The sequence below is a fragment of the Phyllobates terribilis genome, unplaced genomic scaffold, assembly GCF_046119375.1.
Source record: "Phyllobates terribilis strain yellow unplaced genomic scaffold, ASM4611937v1 Scaffold_4__5_contigs__length_816908805, whole genome shotgun sequence".
NCBI lineage: Eukaryota > Metazoa > Chordata > Amphibia > Anura > Dendrobatidae > Phyllobates > Phyllobates terribilis.
Genome location: NW_027362764.1, coordinates 359,548,741 through 359,569,864, shown reverse-complemented (window position 1 = coordinate 359,569,864; position 21,124 = coordinate 359,548,741). Strand labels below are relative to the sequence as shown.

At 41.7% G+C, this 21,124-nt stretch overlaps 1 protein-coding gene across 3 annotated transcripts in view; it reads right to left on the bottom strand.

Annotated features, from left to right (window-relative positions):
* SLC12A7 (solute carrier family 12 member 7) overlaps positions 1 to 21,124 on the bottom strand; it is a 531,598-nt gene that overhangs the window by 127,775 nt on the left and 382,699 nt on the right. For all 3 annotated transcript variants that reach the window (XM_073678432.1, XM_073678433.1, XM_073678434.1), the window contains exon 19: positions 4,920 to 5,089. In XM_073678432.1, coding sequence (XP_073534533.1) covers positions 4,920 to 5,089 — 170 coding nt within the window. The remainder of the gene's footprint in view (positions 1 to 4,919; positions 5,090 to 21,124) is intronic.

Below are 21,124 nucleotides of genomic sequence, written 5' to 3'. Positions count from 1 at the left end.
CTTCCCAGGCTTCAAACATCTTCCCCAGCCGTCTGCTTAACCTCCGCTAAAGACTAAAATTATGGGGGATCCCACGCCAATATTTTTTTAAATAAATCCTTTATTTTAACACTAAATGACAAGTACAGTAATCAACACTGTCACTGTACTTCATATATATGTGACTGACATGTTTCTATCTATCTAATCTATGTGTGATGCACTATTCCTTCTATTCTAAATTGTCGGGTACAGATGCTGAATTGCCGGCCGGCTTTTTTAAAGAGACGGTGCATGAAAACACTAATATTTTTTTAAATAAATCCTTTACACTAAATGACAAGTACAGTAAGCAACACTGTCACTGTACTTCATATATATGTGACTGACATGTTTCTATCTATCTAATCTATGTGTGAAGCTCTATTCTGTCTATTATAAATTGTCGGGTACCGCTGCTGAATTGCCGGCCGGTTTTTTTAAAGAGACGGTGCATGAAAACACTATTATTTTTTTTAATAAATCCTTTGCACTAAATGACAAGTACATTAAGCAACACTGTCACTGTACTTCATATATATGTGAATAACATGTTTCTATCTATCTAATCTATGTGTGAAGCTCTATTCTTTCTGTTGTAAATTGTCGGGTACCGGTGTATGCGCTGATGAATTGCCGGCTTTTCGCGTAATACATTCTACATTATTCTTAGTTGTTTTACTTCATGTAGAATTAACCTACAAGGAAAGAAAGGGTTTATTTTCATTCCGATATTTCTGTCCCATTGACTTGCATTGGTTTCCGGTATCGGAATCGGCAATATCCGATACTTTTTGAGTATCGGTCCGATCCAATCCGATACGATATTTCCTGATATCGGAAGGTATCGCTCAACACTACTTATAACCCTTATAACTTCCTAACCAAAAAAAAAAAAGTTATGTTTCAAAAATTGTGCTGATGTAAAGTAGACATGTTAAAAATGTTATTTCTTAACAATTTTTGTGTGACATCTCTCTAATTTAAGGGCATAAGAATTCAAAGTTTGAAAATTGCAAAATTTTTATTATTTTCACCAAATTTGCGTTTTTTGGCCCCGATAAAATAAAAAAAACTATTCTCAACTCCCAAGCTGGCACCATTCTAGCAGTGTCAGCAGTCGCGGGGTTCTGGTGCTGTGGAATGACACATGGTCCCTGGTGCCCAATCAGCTCTTGCATCACTGTCTCCACCTTCGTACAAAATTGAACAACAAAAGAAAGTCAGATCAGCTGCAACCCAAACGTCTTCTTCATGTTCAAAACATACGAAGGCAGGGCCAGAGATACCAGCGCTGATTGAGCGCCGGGCAGCACATATCATTCCACTGCAACAGAGCCCCGGGACCGCGAGTGCCAACCCCACTGGAACGGCACTAGCACGGGAGGGGAGTATAGGTGTTTTATTTTATTGGGACAAAACATTTAGTTCAAGATGGGGTTGTCCCAAGTATTACTTGCCCTTTTATGCCTCTGCTGCATCCCAGTGTGTTTACACGACAGGGATGTCGGTGCTACATCCCTTCTTCTACACATGAACACTAAAGCAAATCCGTTGCCTTAGCGGGCTTGTGCCTTCTACCCTGGCATAACTACTGATACCAGTGACTGAAAGTATTGATCAGGTATTGCAGACTTCAATGCTGCAGCATTCATCAAAGGCGTCAAAGGTTAAGCAGTGCCTAGTTTTTTTTTAATTTTTGATCATTTAACCATTACACCATTATTTTTTTTTCTTTTAAACAGACAAACTTTGTAACAACTATATAAATAAACCACTATATAACTTTAGAAATTATTACGTGTTCAGTTCCTTACCATCTTCTAAATAATTGTTTGCAATCAGTGACTGAGAACACTTTACATTGACAGGCTGATGTATTTAACTTGCATCAGAAACCAAATCATGCTATGAGCCAAGGGTGTACACTATGTTCAGTTTTGCAACTTCTGAAATGTAAATAAAAATGTTCTTATTCAACGACCGCAAACAAATTGAGAAGAATCAAAACACAAAATATCAGAAAGTTGTAGAACTTTTCATTGATACCATGATTGAGGTACAATTTACATAAAACTACTTTAACTGTGTGAATGTGAAAGAAGTAAAAACTACTACAACACTACTACTAAACTTCAACAATTTGAGTACATTTCAGCAAATTGTAAGTTCTAAAGTATGGATGCTGCTAAAGTCGTTAAAAGGGGCTGCCCATTACTGGCAATCCCTTTTCAATGTCCCTAAAGCGACGAGGAAAATTAAAAAAGGAAACTTTTCTCCAGGATGAGGGCACTCCTCCACTCTGAGTGTTGTGCCCCTCTATAATCTTGTGATATGGGCGCTGCAGCCTATCAGAGGCCGCTGATGGTTTGCAGCCTACATATTTCTGTTAAGCATACTCAACTTTTCTGTTTTTTTTTTTTGTTTTTTTTAAAGTTTTATGAAACACAACAGGGACACTGAAGAAGGGCTGTCTAGTAGTGGACAACCAACCTTCTTGATGTTGTCATCTTCTGCTCTTGCTTTTTCCTCCTCTTCTTCCAAGAGCTATAACTTTTACTTTTCCATTCTCATGGCCATATGAGGGCTTGTTTTTAGTTGTAATTTTGTATGACACCATTAATTTTATCATGTGATGTACTGGAAAGTAGGGAAAAAAATCCAAGTGCAGCAAAAAAGCAAAAAAAGCGCAATTATGAATTTTTCTTTTTTCTTGTGTTCATTATATGGCAAAAATGACCTGGCAATATGATTCCTCAGGTCAGTACGATTATCCAGATTCCAAACATGTATAGTTGTTTTGATGTATTTACTTATTTATTTATTTATTTAAGGGGTAAAAAAAAAAAAAATAATTTCACTTGTGTCATCATTTTCAGAGCCCGTAATGTTTTAAATTTTTGGTTGATAGGGCTATGTGAGGGCTTATTTTTTGTGCCCAGAGCTGACATTTTCATTGATACATTTTGAGGTAGATACAATGTTTTGAGCACCTCTTAATACATTTTATTGCAATATCTTGGCAGCCCAAAAAAAACGTAATTCTGCAGTTTCAATTTTCTTTTTCATTATGTGGTTTATCAATGGGGTTAAATTACATTTTGATAGATTGGACTTTTACAAATGCAGCAATTCTAAATATGTGTTTTTATTTTTAATGGAGGGGTAATTTGAACTTTGATTTATTTTTTTAAATTTGAAAACCTTTTTTTCACTTTATATTGTATTTGTTAGTCCATTTAGGAGACTTGAAATTGAGCCCCGTCCGTCATTGCAATCCATCGTTGATACACGATCACGACATGGGGGCATAGAATGACGCCCCCCCATCTGCTGACGTGCATTAAATGTAGCTGATGCCAGCAGCAGGCGGAGATCCGCTCCACCCACCATCAGCCATAGTTTGCCGGGAAAGACGCTGACTCCGCTTGTCAGCTTGCATCAAAGTCAGTGAGCCGGCATATGACATACCAATACATCATACAATATGCTGGTAAGGTGTTAAAGAATCACTTGAACAAAGTATTCTCAAATACACTATGTAGAGAAAATAATTGAATTTTTTTTTTCATTGGAGCTTTTTTATAGAATGAGACTCAATGTCAAAGGCTATGTTGTCTTCCTTTACAAACATTTGAAAAAAAAATGTGACATTTAAAAGCTTACTGAACTGCAGCATGGTCTAATAGGATGCCAACACTGCAACAATTCAGTTTGTTAAAACGCACCTGTCAGCAGGATTGTGCTCAGTAAACTACATACACTGCATGGTGGGCAACATTACACTGAATAAAATTATACCTTGGTTGATTAACTCCAATCTGTGGTTCTTGTGTAATCCCTTTCAGTTTGGAGATAATATTATGCTCGTGCTTCAGGGTGGCCTGTAGGGTGGGCTCTATCTGGTACTCTGCTTACATATTCGTCTGTATGCTCTTATGACAGCTCACTGTGCCTTCACCGACCTAAAAGTAAAGATTACACAAGAACCACAGGACGGACTTCATCAACCAAGGTATCATTTTATATAGTGTAATGTCACCCACCATACAGTGTATGTAATTTACTGAGCACAATCCTGCCGACAGGTGTGCTTTAAACTTCTTTCATCATAAATATTCCATGATCAACTGCGCGTGGCATTATTAAAAAATCAAGACTGTTGGGAAGAGCAGCAACTCTGCCAAAAAGTGGAGACCACATCGAATTGCACTGCGTGGTCACTGAGTGCTGAGGCACACAGCACATTAAAGACACCAACGCTCTGCTGACTTAGGAACAGTGGAAACATGTTCTGTGTAGTAACTTCTCTATCTGGCAAACTGATGTTAGGGTTTGGAGACTGACAGGAGAATGCCTGGCTGCATTGGGCCAACTTTAAACTTTGGTGGAGGACGGATGATGCTATTGGGTGGTTCTTCAGAAGTTGGCCTAGGCCTCTTAGTTCCAGTGAAGGGAAACTGTAATATTTCCCCATACAAAGACATTTTCGGTTGTATGGTTCTAACTTTGATTGAATAGTTTGGGGAAGGCTCTTTTCTGTTCCAGTGTGACTGAGCCCTACTCAGGTCCATAAAGACATGGTTGGGTGAAATGAAATGATTGAAGGTTGCCAGCCAGACCCTCTTGTCCATTATCACTGGCTGATCTCACAAATGCTCTAATAGATGAATGGGCAAAAATTCCCACATTCACACTCTTATAACTTGTAAACCTTTCTAGTAACGTGGAAGCTGTTATAGCTGCAAACAGGGACCAATTTCGGATTAATGCCAATGGATTTAGATTGGGCTGTCATAAAGCTCCTGTATGTGTAACGTGTAGGTGTTCCAATACTTTTGACCATATATAATATTTTCAGGAGTTATTAACATGTAGAAAGCAATGAAGAAGATACGTACCTTGTGTTGGCGCAACAAGAAAGGCAGCAGCATCAACATTCCACCGTCATGAACAATCCACCATACATCAACATTTCCTTCCGCAAAACGCTCCTGGTTGGTAGGGAACAAATCTATATTTTTGGCCACAAGTAAAGCTTGTTGAGCTGTTGTTGCATCTCGTACAGTGTCTGTAGACATACATTAAAATTAGAAAATGCAGCTATACTTAAAGCTAAATTTTTTATTATTTAAATTAAATACAGATGTAATAACATTTTGAATTTGACGAAAACATTATAAACAAGGCATATACCAAGTGGGAGAAAAACTCCCTCTCTTGGCAAGAGCCTCTCACTCAACTGAGCCGACTTCAGCTGTAGTCGCAGCCAGGCTGGGGAATTCCCGGCTTTGCTGCTGTGCTGACGTCACGCTCCCATGATGCCGTGCATCAAGAAAAGTGAACACAGTCTGCCGATCTGAGCCCAGGCAGCACTGTGACTGAACTGGATGTGATCAGTCCAGCAGCTGTGGATATGTGCTGATTGTGCTCCATAACTCACCAGGCAGTGAGCTGGAGGCTTCTCTCCGGTTTCCTCCTTCACCCCCTATTTCCCCGAGCTCACACTGTCCAGCAATGAAGCCTGAGAAGTGATTGTGCCCCTCCCCCACTGTCACCACAGGCACCTTGAAAAGAGAAAGATGTTGCCAGCAACAGAAACTAAACGCTGAGGAAGATATGTGCCAGAAAAGAGGGGTGTTTACTACATATGGTCAGTGTATGAATAATTGTGTGTATACATATGTGACATGTCTGCTTATATGTGAAAAGTGCATGCAGGAGTGTATGGTGCATTTGAGAACTGTATGTAAACATATATGCAGTGTGTTTGTGTGTGTAATATATATACCTTATGGGCAGTTCCTAAGGGCAAAAAGAATTGTGGAAGACTAATTGAAATTGGATATGACCATAAAAGCAATGGAAACTAAGTTTAGAGCGCATGGTTATCCAAAAAAGATCCTAGACAGACTAAGGACTAAGGCTAACAATGTGGAGAGAAAGGATTTATTTGTACAAAAGGAACGAAATAGTGCAAAAAGGTTTCCCTTTATTAGTGAGTATTGTGAAGAAGGTGACGCTATTGCAAAAATCATCAGACGACATTCGCCAACCCTGAGTAGGGGATTTCCTGGGGTAAGTGAGTTCCAAAATCCCCCAATTATGGAGTACCGGAGAAGCAAATGCCTTGGTGATAAACTGGTGAAATCTGTTTCAGGCCCTCTTAGAAAGGTTACACAAACATCAATGACGGGGACACAAAGGAGAGGGTGTTTTCCGTGCCTCTCTTGTGTCAACTGTTCATTGATGCTAAAAGGTCTATCCTTCCCCAATCCAGCGACGGGAGAAGAAATTAAGATTAAACACTAACTGACGTGCTCATCTGAGTGTGATTTATATGTTACAATGCCCTTGTCCACAGTACTATGTTTGTGAGATGACGTGTGATATTAAAACACGTCTCAACCAACATAGATACGATATTTGTAAAAAAAAAAAAAGGACCTACCTGTACCTAAGCACTTTTTCGAAAAAGGTCATTCGGAAAAGGAATTGAGATTCTGTATTATTGATCATGTGCCCATACATAGGAGGGGTGGTAACCGCATTGAGGCTCTTAAAAAGTTAGAACTCCGGTGGATCTATGTGCCCACGTAGCAGATTTGATGCAGAGCGTTTTTGCCTCTCTCTGGCAGAAAAACCCATGCAGATTTACATGCATTTTTTCTGCCAGGGAGAAGCGTTTTTACATGCGTTTTTTCAAGCAGTTTTCCAAGCGATTTTGAGCATCACTTGGAAAAGTGCTTGACAAGTTGGTCACACAATATAAATCCATGCAACTGGCATGGATTTGTATTGTGTGACCAACTTAGATGCTTTAAATGCTGCATCTATAGTAAAAAAAAAAAAAAAAAAGAATTAAAAAGTTAAAAATAAAAAAAAACCTGTATACTCACCTCTCCGGTCTCCTCCCGGCCGCCTCCTCTCTCTTCGGCGTCCCGCGGTGTACTGACAGGACCTGTGGTGAAGTCATTTAGTCAGCTGATGGTCACGCGACCATCACCTGACAGCTGACGTCAGCGGTCACGTGACCATCCGCTGATTAAATGACGTCACTGCAGGTCCTGGCAGTACACCGCGGGACGCCGAGAAGAGAGGACGCGGCCGCGAGGAAACCGGAGAAGTGAGTATACAGTTTTTTTTTTAATTTTTTTAACTTTATTTTTTTTTTTCACCGAGTGGTAGCGGGATGAAGAGGAGTTGTAGTCACCTCTTCATCCTGGGTACCACATGCACCGCGATTATGCCACAAATTCGTGGCCATTGAATTTAATTGAAATGCAGCAAGTCCACATATACCTGCGGGTTTGCTGCATTTCAATGTTTCTCAATGGCAACGAATTTGCGGCGTAATCGTGGTAGAAATGGTCATGCTGCGTTTTGCAACGCAATGCGAATTCGGCACGGCACATCTGAATTCACATTGCTTTGCATGGCAGACTGTTTTCAAGCGTTTTCGTGGCCGTAAAAATGCCGCAAAAATGCTACAAGAACGCTATGTGAGTACATAGCCTAAGACTCTCAGGCCTGGAGGGCTTAATATTGACTTTAAATTACATATAATAGTATAAATCCCTCCTTGATATGGGAGCTGGTTGCTCTAATTCTCTGTATATGAGGTTGTGGAATATTTTTTGTAAAATGTTTTATGATGTATTTTATGACATATTAACATGTTTTTATTTTTTCAGATATGTGAAAAAGAAAATATCCATGGAAGTATGGTGGGTACTATTATTATGTATATAATTTATTATTATTGAAAAAAAAAATGTCTATAAAGAATTTTATTTGGACACTCCCGGGCTGCCTTATGTGGTTGCAGTTTTGTTCTCTAAAGGTCTATGATATATGGAAAGCTATGAAGTGGAGTATACTTGCTTTGGAGGCATTTGTTCATATGATTATACGGTGCATAAGGCTGCTGGGAGATGCGGAGGGAGTGTGGATGTAATCCATTCATAACGTCCTATCCTGCACTCCTAAGGGCTAGTTGCACTCTTAACATGACCTATGTGGTCTAATTGATCTATATCGATATTAATTTTAAATGTTTAAGCCTCAGTATGCATGTATTGTGAGCCTGACTGTTGTGGGCAAGTCTGCCCTTAAGTAAAATGGCGGCCTTGGAAGATGAACACTGTGCATGCACACGCACACTGTACAGATTGGTTGGTTCCGAGGAGACGTCACAGACACGCACAGTGCGGCAGGGAGGAAGCCAAATACAGCGTGGGTGACGGAGGTGTCTTCATCATAGATGTAGAGTAAGATTTATTTCTGTAATGTGACTGTTTTTAGTACCCCCATATGAATATGATATTCTTCTTTATAAGAGCTCATGGGCACTTTATTACACTGTTGCACTTTAGAAACAGATGTATATCAACTGGGTGACTTGCTCACGTGTATCACTGAATGTGCTGGTATGAGCACCCGATGTATTAATTAACACTGTTTTACATAATTAATCGATGGTATACTGGGGAAACACCATTTAAATGTCCAGCTGATGTTTGTTCACTGCTTGAGAAAGGCCGAAACATTGCTGCTAATGGATCAGTAAAGCCACGGTGTTTTTCACTTTAAGTTTTGGAGCGCTGCCTGTTTATTCTAATTTTCTATTTGTGGAAGGTTTGGACGTCACCTTAACAGATTTTATTGCACCCGGCTTCTTTTGGTAGTGCTGCCAGATTTTCTTTAATTATTATATATATATATATATATATATATATATATATATATATATATATATATATATATATATGCAGTGTGTGTATTTTTATATACCTGTATGCAGTGTTTGTGTGTGTGTTTATTACCGTATAAATATATATATATGCACACAGCTAAAATAACAAAGGAGTGGCTTCAGAACAACCCTGTGACCATTCTTAACTGGCCCGGCCACAGCCCTGACCTAAACCCAATTGAGCATCTCTGGAGAGACCTGAAAATGGCTGTCCACCAACATTCACCACTTATGACCATGTGATATTTCAGTTTTTCTTCTTTTATAAATCTGCAAAAATTTCTACATTTCTGTTTTTTTCAGTCAACATGAGGTGCAGAGTGTAGTTTAATGAGAAAAAAATTAACTTTTTAGAATTTACCAAATGGCTGCAATGAAACAAAGAGTGAAAAATTTTTAAGGGGTCTGAATACTTTCCGTACCCACTGTATATACAGTACAGACCAAAAGTTTGGACACACCTTCTCATTTAAAGATTTTTCTGTATTTTCTTGACTATGAAAATTGTACATTCACACTGAAGGCATCAAAACTATGAATTAACACATGTGGAATTATATACTTAACAAAAAAGTGTGAAACAACTGAAAATATGTCTTATATTCTAGGTTCCTCAAAGTAGCCACCTTTTGCTTTGATGACTGCTTTGCACACTCTTGGCATTCTCTTGATGAGCTTCAAGAGGTAGTCACCGGAAATGGTCTTCCAACAATCTTGAAGGAGTTCAAACAAATGCTTAGCATTTGTTGGCCCTTTTGCCTTCACTCTGCGGTCCAGCTCACCCCAAACCATCTCGATTGGGTTCAGGTCTGGTGACTGTGGAGGCCAGGTCATCTGTTGTAGCACCCCATCACTCTCCTTCTTGGTCAAATAGCCCTTACACAGCCTGGAGTTGTGTTTGGGGTCACTGTCCTGTTGAAAAATAAATGATGGTCCAACTAAACGCAAATCGGATGGAGTAGCATGTCGCTGCAAGATGCTGTGGTAGCCATGCTGGTTCAGTATGCCTTCACTTTTGAATAAATCTCCAACAGTGTCACCAGCAAAGCACCCCCACACCATCACACCTCCTCCTCCATGCTTCACGGTGGGAACCAGGAAAAAAATAAAGGGAACACTTAAACAGCAGAATATAACTCCAAGTAAATCAAACTTCTGTGAAATCAAACTGTCCACTTAGGATGCAACACTGATTGACAATCAATTTCACATGCTCTTGTGCAAATGGAATAGACAATAGATGGAAATTATTGTCAATTATCAAGACCCATTCAATAAAGGAGTGGTTCTGCAGGTGGGGACCATAGACCACATCTCAGTACCAATGCTTTCTGGCTGATGTTTTGGTCACTTTTGAATGTTGGTTGTGCTTTCACACTCGTGGTAGCATGAGACGGACTCTACAACCCACAGAAGTTGCTCAGCTAGTGCCACTCATCCAGGATGGCACATCAATGCGAGCTGTGGCAAGAAGGTTTGCTGTGTCTGTCAGCATAGTGTCCAGAGGCTGGAGGCGCTACCAGGAGACAGGCCAGTACACCAGGAGACATGGAAGGGGCCGTAAGAGGGCAACAACACAGCAACAGGACCGCTACCTTTACCTTTGTGCAATGAAGAACAGGAGGAGCACTGTCAGAGCTCTGCAAAATGACCTCCAGCAGGCCACAAATGTGCATGTGTCTGCACAAACGGTCAGAAACCGACTCCATGAGGGTGGTATGAGGGCCCGACGTCCACAGATGGGAGTTGTACTCACAGCCCAACACTGTGCAGGACGCTTGGCATTTGCCACAAAACACCAGGATTGGCAAAGTCGCCACTGGTGCCCTGTGCTCTTCACAGATGAAAGCAGGTTCACACTGAGCACATGTGACAGACGTGACAGAGTCTGGAGACGCCGTGGAGAGCGATATGCTGCCTGCAACATCCTTCAGCATGACCGGTTTGGCAGTGGGTCAGTAATGGTGTGGGGTGGCATTTCTTTGGAGGGCCGCACAGCCCTCCATGTGCTCGCCAGAGGTAGCCTGACTGCCATTAGGTACCGAGATGAGATCCTCAGACCCCTTGTGAGACCATATGCTGGTGCGGTTGGCCCTGGGTTCCTCCTAATGCAGGACAATGCCAGACCATATGCTGGTGCGGGTGGCCCTGGGTTCCTCCTAATGCAAGACAATGCCAGACCTCATGTGGCTGGAGTGTGTCAGCAGTTCCTGCAAGATGAAGGCATTGAAGCTATGGTCTGGCCCGCCCGTTCCCCAGACCTGAATCCGATTGAGCACATCTGGGACATCATGTCTCGCTCTATCCACCAACGTCACATTGCACCACAGACTGTCCAGGAGTTGGCGGATGCTTTAGTCCAGGTCTGGGAGGAGATCCCACAGGAGACCATCCACAACCTCATCAGGAGCAAGCCCAGGCGTCGTAGGGAGGTCATTCAGGCACGTGGAGGCCACACACAATACGGAGTCTCATTTTGACTTGTTTTAGGGACATTACATCAAAGTTGGATCAGCCTGTAGTGTTTTTCCACTTTAATTTTGAAGGTGACGCCAAATCCAGGCCTCCAATGGTTAATAAATTTGAGTTCCATTGATGATTTTTGTGTGATTTTTTTGTCAGCACATTCAACTTTGTACAGAATAAAGTATTCAATGAGAATCTATTCATTCAAATCTAGGATATGTTCCCTTTATTTTTTTGAGCAGTGTATTACACAGATATATTTGTGTACCTATAGCTCTCTTCTCTATAGAAAGAGATACATATACAAACATACCTGTATAATATATAGTACACAGGTGTATTTATATTTCTCTCTCTCTGACATGTACACACATACATATTTATATATAGCAATAGAGAGCGCTATATACACATGTGATCAAAATTGTTGGTACCCCTCGTTTAATGAAAGAAAAACCCACAATGGTCACAGAAATAACTTGAATCTGACATAAGTGATAATAAATTAAAAATCTATGAAAATGAACAAATGAAGTCAGTTATTGCTTTTCAACCCTGCTTCCACAGAATTTAAAAAAATAATTAAACTCATGAAATAGGCCTGGACAGAAATGATGGTACCCCTGAAAATAATGTGACAAAAGGGACATGTTAAATCAAGTTGTGTCCACTAATTAGCATTACATGTGTCTACAATCTTGTAATCGGTCAGTGGGCCTGTATATAGGGCTACAGATTACTCACTGTGCTGTTTGGTGACATGGTGTGTACCACACTCAACATGGACCAGAGGAAGCAAAGGAAAGAGTTGTCTTAGGAGATTAGAAAGAAAATTATAGACAAGCATGTTAAAGCTAAAGGTTATAAGACCATCTCCAAGCAGCTTGATGTTCCTGTGACTACAGTTGCACATATTATTCAGAAATTTAAGATAAATGGGACTGTAGCCAACCTCCCTGGATGTGGCCACAGGAGGAAAATTGATGACAAATCAAAGAGACGGATAATACGAATGGTAACACAAGAGCCCAGAAAAACTTCTAAAGAGATTAAAGGTGAACTTCAAGCTCAAGGAACATCAGTGTCAGATCACACAATCCGTCGTTGTTTGATCCAAAGTGGACTTCATGGGAGACGACCAAGGAGAAAACCACTGTTGAAAAAAAATCTTAAAAAAGCCAGACTGGAATTTGCCAAACTACAATTTGACAAGCCACAAAGCTTCTGGGAGAATGTCCTATGGACAGATAAGACAAAAATGGTAGTTTTTGGCAAGGCACATCAGCTCTATGTTCACAGACGGAAAAATGAAGCATATCAAGAAAAGAACACTGTCCCTACTGTGAAACATGGAGGAGGATCTGTTATGTTCTGGGGCTGCTTTGTTGCATGTGGCACAAGGTGTCTTGAATCTGTGCAGGGTACAATGAAATCTCAAGACTATCAAGGGATTCTAGAGAGGAATGTGTTGCACAGTGTCAGAAACCTTGGTCTCAAGTCGCAGGTCATGGGTCTTGCAACAAGATAATGACCCAAAACACACAGCTAAAAACACCCAAGAATGGCTAAGAGAAAAACATTGGACTATTCTGAAGTGGCCTTCTATGAGCCCTGACCTTAATCCTATTGAGCATCTTTGGAAAGAGCTGAAACATGCAGTCTGGAAAAGGCAACTGTGACATGCAGAAGTAGTGCTTTTGCAGAGTGTGACATGCAGAAGTAGTGCTGGTGCTTTAAAAGCATCTAGCAACTAGAGGGGTTAACACAGTGACAGGAGAAGGGGAGTGTTTTAGCAGAGCCCCAGGGGGATTGTGGGGAAGTTGTTTACTGTCTGGCTGGAGCCAAAGAGAAAGGTGGTGTGGTGTGTGTTCTGTATCTCACAGAAGCGACCCCTGCAAGTTAAAAGGATTCAAGTCAGGAGTGAAGCTAAGCACCGGTCAGGTAGAGTTCCTGAACTAGCAGTGCAGAGTATTGTAAGGCATAAAGATAAGGACTGGAAGAAATGGTGTCACAGGGATCATCTCCCTCAGCAAACCCTCCACCCCTCCTCCATCTCACTGTGCTGTAAAGAATGTTGTGTTCATTAATGTGCCTTTGCATTAGAACTGTGCTGTCCTGTACTAATTGGAAGACTGTGAACTGCTGTGCAGATAAGGAAACTGTACTGTTTGTCACTGGAGCTTGTTGCTCACAAGACTTAACTTGCACTAGCTGTGCGGGTTCTTATTAAATGCTACTGTACTACTGTTTATGAGAACACTTGTCAAGTGTGTCTGGTCAGCAAGTGAAACAACCTACGTGTCTGTGCCTGAGGGTCAATGCCCCTGTGTGCCTGAGAGAAGCTGCAGCACATGGTCTATGGTCGCCTTGAGTAACGGTTCCCCCAGGATTCCAAAGAATTCATGTAACCTGTCTCGAACACTATCTGAACCTAGCGGCGTGAATGTAACATTGGTGGCCCGTACGAGGAATCCTGAGCGGGAATTAGTGTGTAGAGGGAGAAGAGGAAAAGTGTCTGGAAAAACACAGCAGCGCAGCACCTCAACTCAACTCTGCTACACCAGTTTAAGGGGATCAGCCCTAAAGAAAAACTCACTAGCAGCAATGGATGTGGAAATACAAATGGACAGAATTAGTGAGCTGCTTCTTCAGTTAACCTGTGAAGAATTGAGAACAGTAGCAGAACATGTAAAGATGTCAGTAGAACAGATTTGCAAAGCACACAATCGCTGCCATTAATGCAAAAATGGATGAGCTGGGGGAGAAAGAAGCTGAAGGCATCATGGGGACATTCCTCCAGGAACTAACACAGTTTCTAACCAGGTTGAAGTTGGAGGATGGAGGGGCGGCACCAATTACCAAAAGCGGGAATCTCCGTCCACAGACTGAACTACAGGAATTGAAAGAATAATTCAAAGCCCTACAGGAATCAACCAAAATCTCTGAACGGGTGATAGACTCAGACAGGGCTTTTAACCTGCTCGGGTTAGATAAATCAGGGTGACAGTCCTCTCTAACACCACAAATCACCATAAGGAAAGAATTCAAGATCCTGGGACAGATTGGAGAGTGTGAACAGAAAGAGAGACTGTCTTATAGGAATTTGTTGCACCAAATCGATGCAGGCTTACAGAAAAGCTACCAGCCAGATGAGATCGTGGTGGGGGTGGTGAAAGCGATCAGCCCAGGACTGAACCTCCATAGTATGCTAGAAATGAAGAGTTGACCTTGCAATAGCTGAGGATGATTTTAAAAGGGCAATATAAAGAAGAGAGTACTTCAGAATTGTTCCACCAACTCATTAACCTCTCACAGAAAAATAATGAATCACTCCAAAATTTCTTGTTCAGAGCAATTGAACTTAAGGATAAACTGTTGTTTGCATCCAGAGATGTAGAAGCGGAATAGAAGTTTGATGCTGGACTAGTCCAGAAGAAGTTGTTGAGATCATTGGGAACGGGATTAACCAGCAAAGATATCAAGTTGCAGCTGAAACAGTACCTAGAAGATCCTGGCATTTTGGACGAAGTCCTAATTGAAAAAATTAATGAGGCTGCTAGTTTGGTGTCAGAGAGCGAACAGAAGTTAAAGAAAGGCTCTGCTCCTAAAATCACCAAAATGAGTCAGCTGAAGTTGGAGACCCCCTGTGGCCAGTCCGAAGATCATCATAAAGACCCTCCAGTGCCACCTCCGGTAGGGAACCTTAAATCATCAACAAAAGAGAGGCCTGACAGTGCTGACTGGGAGGAAGTAATAGGAGAACTGCGAGCCGAGTTGATTGAGGTGAAAAAGTTGATTCGTTCCAGGCCAGAACTTGTATCCCTGAGACCCAAGAGTGGGTTCCAAAACAGAAGATACCTGGCTTGTGAAGCGTGCCATTCATCAAATCAGAGTACGGTATGTGTCCACTGTCTAAGATGTGGTGAGGAAGGACATTATGCCAAGGAATGCCAATGGTCATGGTCATTTGGGTTAAAAGACAGGAGGTTGCCAGTGCGGGCGACTGGTAACCACGACACGGAGGAGGCCCCAGAAGCAAATCCAAATCTCACCAAACCCCAGAAAGGTGCATGAGGTAAAACGGCTGCGTCAGTACTATCCCCAAGTGTGTTCCCGTCTACAACAGCTGCAAGGGAGACAGGGGCATCAGTTACTTAATGCCCAGTGCGGAGGTCAAACGATGTACTCCTGGGAGGCGGATTCCTCAGTCAGTAAAGATAGCCTCATTAGCCTAATTGGTGAAAGGTGATTTATACAATGCCAGCTAGATGGACTCCTAGTAAAAGCACTGTGGGACACAGGAGCCTAAGCGAGCCTCTTAAATGAAGAATGGAGAAGACGCTACCTGCCACACACTAGCCTTCGGTCACTAAGAGAACTCTTGGGACCAGTGGAACTCCACGGCAAAGCCGTCAACCAGACTGTAATCCCTTTCATAGGCTGGGAGGAAGTGACTTTCCAACTCAGGGCCACGAAGAACAGCAACACCATTGAGCTCTTGGAACCTTTTCTCGTGACAAGTGATCAGAACGTGGTAGAGAATCCTATCCTGGGTTATAATGTAATCAGTGAGGTCATCACGAAACACAAGTCAGGGACACTGGTAGTGGATGCAATTGCCACATCGCTTGCCATACCCAACGAGGTGGCGGAAAATGTGATTCATAGAGTAAAGAAAACAGTGAATACAATGGACCTAAAAGAGGTCAAGGTAGGCTGGCGCCCAACCGTCATCCCTGCAAACCAAATGGTGGGGGTGAGATGTGGAGTCCGGGTAGAACCGGGAAGAAAATTCCAGAAAAGACTGTTCGTGCCAAAAGACTCTCAGAAGTTTTGGAAGGCCTAGGTCAAGGTGAGACTGTGCTTACGATCCCTACTGGTGGGTTTGCTCGAGTGACAATACCGGTGATGAATACTACGAGACACGAAATTAAATACAATTAAAAAGGAACAAGGTACCAAAAAATAAGGGAAGATCAACGGAGCCTTTTTTATATATAACAAGCGTGATTGGTGAATATAAGACACTACAAATGGCTCATAGGCATCCTTCAATTATTAACCATAATGATCCTTATACTGGAAAAGTCATTCAACACCTCAAGGTCACATGAGATTAATAATAGCAACATGTAATATAGCAGTAGCAGCATGTAATATTAATAAAGTGCTTAAGTGCATATGGATCACATAAATAATCCAATCTAACATGCAATTCTACTCAAGTCCATATCAAATACATGTAAGGCTGTGTGCCCACGTAGCGTTTTACAAGCGTTTTTGATGCGGAATTTCCGCAGCGGAAACGCTTGTAAAATGCTTGGTAACCCGCACCCCATGATCCCCAATGGGTTTCCGCAACTTCTATGCACATGCTGCGGATTTTTCCGCAGCGTTTATGCCGCGTTCAAAAATCCGCAGCATGTCATTTAATTTTGCGTTTCCGCAAGTGGAATTGCCTTTGTCCAATGCATAAAAAACGCAAGGCAATTCCGCATGTGGAAAACGCGTGATAAACGCGCGAAAAAAGCGCGATAAACGCGTGCGGAATTCCGCATGCGTTTTTCCGGGAGAGGACTTGCATTTATGCAGCAGAAATTTTCTGCTTCATAAATGCAACGTGGGCACATAGCCTAATACTTCTAAATCAGGTGAACTTAATGAGGTATATAAATAGCAGCATATAGTGTAGATATCAGTAAAGTGCTTAAGTGCATGCAGACCACAGCATGAATCATAAATATGGCATACAACCCTATCAAACGTAAACTAATGTTTTCTAGGTCACTGGCACATTATATGGTGATAAAGAAAAGGAGACCCATATAGTGTCAAATAATCACCTGTTTTGTGTAGCACGCACCAATATACATAGTAACATAGTTTTTAAGGTTGAAGGAAGACTAAGTCCATCTAGTTCAACCCATTGCCTAACATGTTGATCCAGAGGAAGGCAAAAAACCCCATGTGGCAAACACTAAGCTCCACATTGGGGAAAAAAATTCCTTCCCGACTCCATACGACAATCAGACTAATTCCCTGGATCAACGCCCTATCAAGGAATCTAGTATTTATAACCTGTAATATTATACTTTTCAAGAAAGGCATCCATGCCCTTCTTAAATTTTAACAGTGAATCACTACTTACATCATGCGGCAGAGAGTTCCATAGTCTCACTGCTCTTACAGTAAAGAATCTGCGTTTGTGATTATGATTAAATCTTCTTTCCTCCAGACGTAGAAGATGCCCCCTTGTCCCCGTCTCTGGCCTCAGAGTAAAAAGATCAGTAGAAAGGTCTTTGTACTGTCCCCTCATATATATACTTGTACATAATAATAAGATCCCCCCTAAGCCTTCATTTTTCCACAGTAAATAACCCCAAGTGTAATAACCTGTCTTGGTATTGCAGACCCCCAAGTTCTCTAATAACCTTGGTCGCTCTTCTCTGCACCCTCTCTAGTTCAGCTATGTCTTTCCTATACACCGGAGACCAAAACTGTACACAGTATTCTAAGTGTGGTCACACTAGTGACTTGTATAGAGGTAAAATTATGTTCTCCTCATGAGCATCTATGCCTCTTTTAATGCATCCCATTATTTTATTTGCCTTTGCAGCAGCTGCCTGACACTGGCCACTAAACATGAGCTTGTCGTCCACCAATACACCCAGGTCTTTTTCAGTTACAGTTTTGCCCAGTGTTTTACAATTAAGCATATAATTATACATTTTATTTCCTCAGCCCAAGTGCATTACCTTACATTTATCCCCATTAAAGCTCATTTGCCATTTATCAGGCCAAGCTTCTAGTTTAAATAGATCCTCCAGTAATATAAAATTGTCCTCCTCTGTATTGATTACCCTGCAGAGTTTAGGGTCATCTGCAAATATTACTCTGTATGCCCCCTACAAGGTCATTAATAAATATGTTAAAAAGAAGGGGGCCCAATACTGATCCCTGTGGTACCCCACTGTTAACTGTGACCCAGTCTGTGTGCGTTCCATTAATAACCACCCTTTGTTTCCTATCATTGAGCTAGTTCTTAACCCACATACATATATTTTCCCATATCCCCATTGTTCTCATTTTATGTATCAACCTTTTGTGTGGAACCGTATCAAAAGCTTTTGAAAAGTCCATATACACAACATCCACTGCATTTCCATGGTCCAGTCCAGAACTTGCCTCCTTATAAAAACTCAGATTAGTTTGACAGGAATGGTCCCTCGTAAGAAATGTTGATATTGCGTCAGGAGGTTATTCTTCTTCAGATACTCTATTATAGCATCTCTTAGGAAACCCTCCAGGATTTTACCCACAGTAGAGGTTAAGCTTACTGGCCTATAATTTCCAAGTTCAGTTTCTGTCCACTTTTTGAATATTGGTACCACATTTGCTACACGCCAGTCCTGTGGTACAGACCCTGTTATTATGGAATCTTTAAAGATTAAAAATAATGGTCTATCTATGACGTTACTTAATTCCTGCAGTACTCGCGGTTGTATCCCATCCGGGCCCGGGGATTTGTCAACTTTAGTGATTTTTAGACACCGTCGTACTTCCTGCTGGGTTAAGCAAGTGACATTTAATGGAGAATTTTTGTTATCACTGATCATGTTTTCTGTCATGTGATTTTCTTGTGTAAATACGGTTGAAAAAAAATCATTCAGCATATTGGCTTTTTCCTCATCCTCATCCACCATTTCACCCAGACTATTTTTAAGGGGGCCAACACTATCATTTTTTAGTTTTTTACTATTTATGTAGTTAAAGAATATTTTGGGGTTATTTTTACTTTCTCTGGCAATGATTCTCTCTGCCTCAATCTTTGCTGCCTTGATTTGTTTTTTACATAATTTATTTAATTTTCTATATATATTTAATGCCTCATCACTACCTACTTGCTTTAGTTCTCTAAATGCTTTCTTTTTGTCACTTATTGCGCCCCTTACAGCTCTATTTAGCCATAGTGGTTTCCTCCTATTTCTAGCATGTTTATTCCCAAAGGGTATATATTGTGTACAAGTCCTATTCGGGATGTTAATAAATGTCTCCCATTGGCTTTGTGTAGTTTTATGTCTCAGGATATCATCCCAGTTTATTGCACTAAGATCATCTCTCAACCGTTGGAAATTTGCCTTCCTGAAGTTTAGTGTCCTTGTAACCCCTCTACTATACATCTTATTAAAGGATACATGAAAACTTATTATTTTGTGATCACTATTACCCAAGTGACCCCCAACTCGTATATTTGATATGCGGTCTGGCCTATTGGTTAATATTAGGTCTAGCAGTGCCCCCCTTCTTGTTGGGTCCTGAACCAGTTGTGAAAAGTAATTGTCTCTCATAGTTGTCAAAAACCTATTACCTTTGCTTGAACTACATGTTTCTGTCCCCCAATGTATTTTAGGGTAGTTGAAGTCTCCCATAATAATGACTTCTCCTTGAGTCGCTGCTTCATCTATTTGCTTTACGAGGATATTCTCCGCTACTTCCATTATTTTTGGAGACTTATAATAAACCCCTATCAGTAATTTATTATTTTTTTCCCCCTCCCCTTATCTCCACCCACAGGGACTCTACATTTTCATTAGATTCACATATATCCTCCCGCAAGACGGGTTTTAAGGATGATTTTACATATAAACACCCCCCCCCTCTCTTGTTTGTACGGTCATTTCTGAACAGACTATAGCCCTGTAAATTAACTGCCCAGTCATAGCTCTCGTCCAGCCATGTCTCAGATATCCCCACCATGTCATAATTATTTTTCAACAAAATTAATTCTAATTCCTCCATTTTGTTGGTGAAGCTTCTTGCATTAGTGTACATGCATTTTATGTATCTCTCTGTACCTCTATTCCTTCTTACTATATTGACTGTTCTAACCCCACCCCCAATTTCTTTATTTGTGCCCAGGTCACTATCTGCACTAATACCCTCCCCCCCCAATCCCTAGTTTAAACACTCCTCCAACCTTCTAGCCATTTTCTCCTCCAGCACAGCTGCACCCTCCCCATTGAGGTGCAGCCGGTCCCTAGTGTAGAGTCTGTAGCCAACTGAGAAGTCGGCCAAGTTCTCAAGGAACTCAAATCCCTCCTTCCTACACCAGTTCTTGAGCCACTTATTTATCTCCCTAATCTCCCGTTGCCTCTCTGGCGTGGCACGTGGTACCGGTAGTATTTCAGAGAATACCACGAGGTCCTTGCTTTCAGCTTGCAGCCTAATTCCCTGAAATCATCTTTAAGGACCTTCCACCTACCTCTAACTTTGTCATTTGTGCCAATGTGCACCATGACCGCTGGGTCCTCACCAGCCCCTCCCATTAATCTGTCAACCCGATCAGCGATGTGCCGGACTCGAGCGCCAGGTAGGCAGCACACTGTTCGACGATCCCTGTCTTTGTGACAGATTGCCCTATCTGTTCCCCTAATAATTGAGTCCCCCACTACTAGCACCTGCCTGGCCTGCCCTGCTCTCCTATTTCCCTCTTTACTGGAGCTGACACTCCTCCGGCTTTCAGGGGACATGCCTTGCTGTAGCAGTGCTACCCCTGTACCGTCACTCCCCTCATCTGCCAACTTTGCAAACTTATTGGGGTGTGCCAGATGAGGACTAGCCTCCCTGGCACTCTTCCCTCTACACCCCCTTCTAACTGTCACCCAACTAGCGGCCTCACTGTCCTGCAGCTCCCGACTACCACCCTCCCCCACATCTACCCCAGTGAGCTGCTGCTCAGTGAGCAGCAGACTCCTTTCCATATTGTCAATGGATCTCAGTGTTGCCAGCTGCTCATTTAGATCCAGTACCTGGGCTTCCAAAAGCACAACATGCACACATCTCACGCAGCAGTAAGCAACCCCGACCGGCTGTTCAAGGGATGCA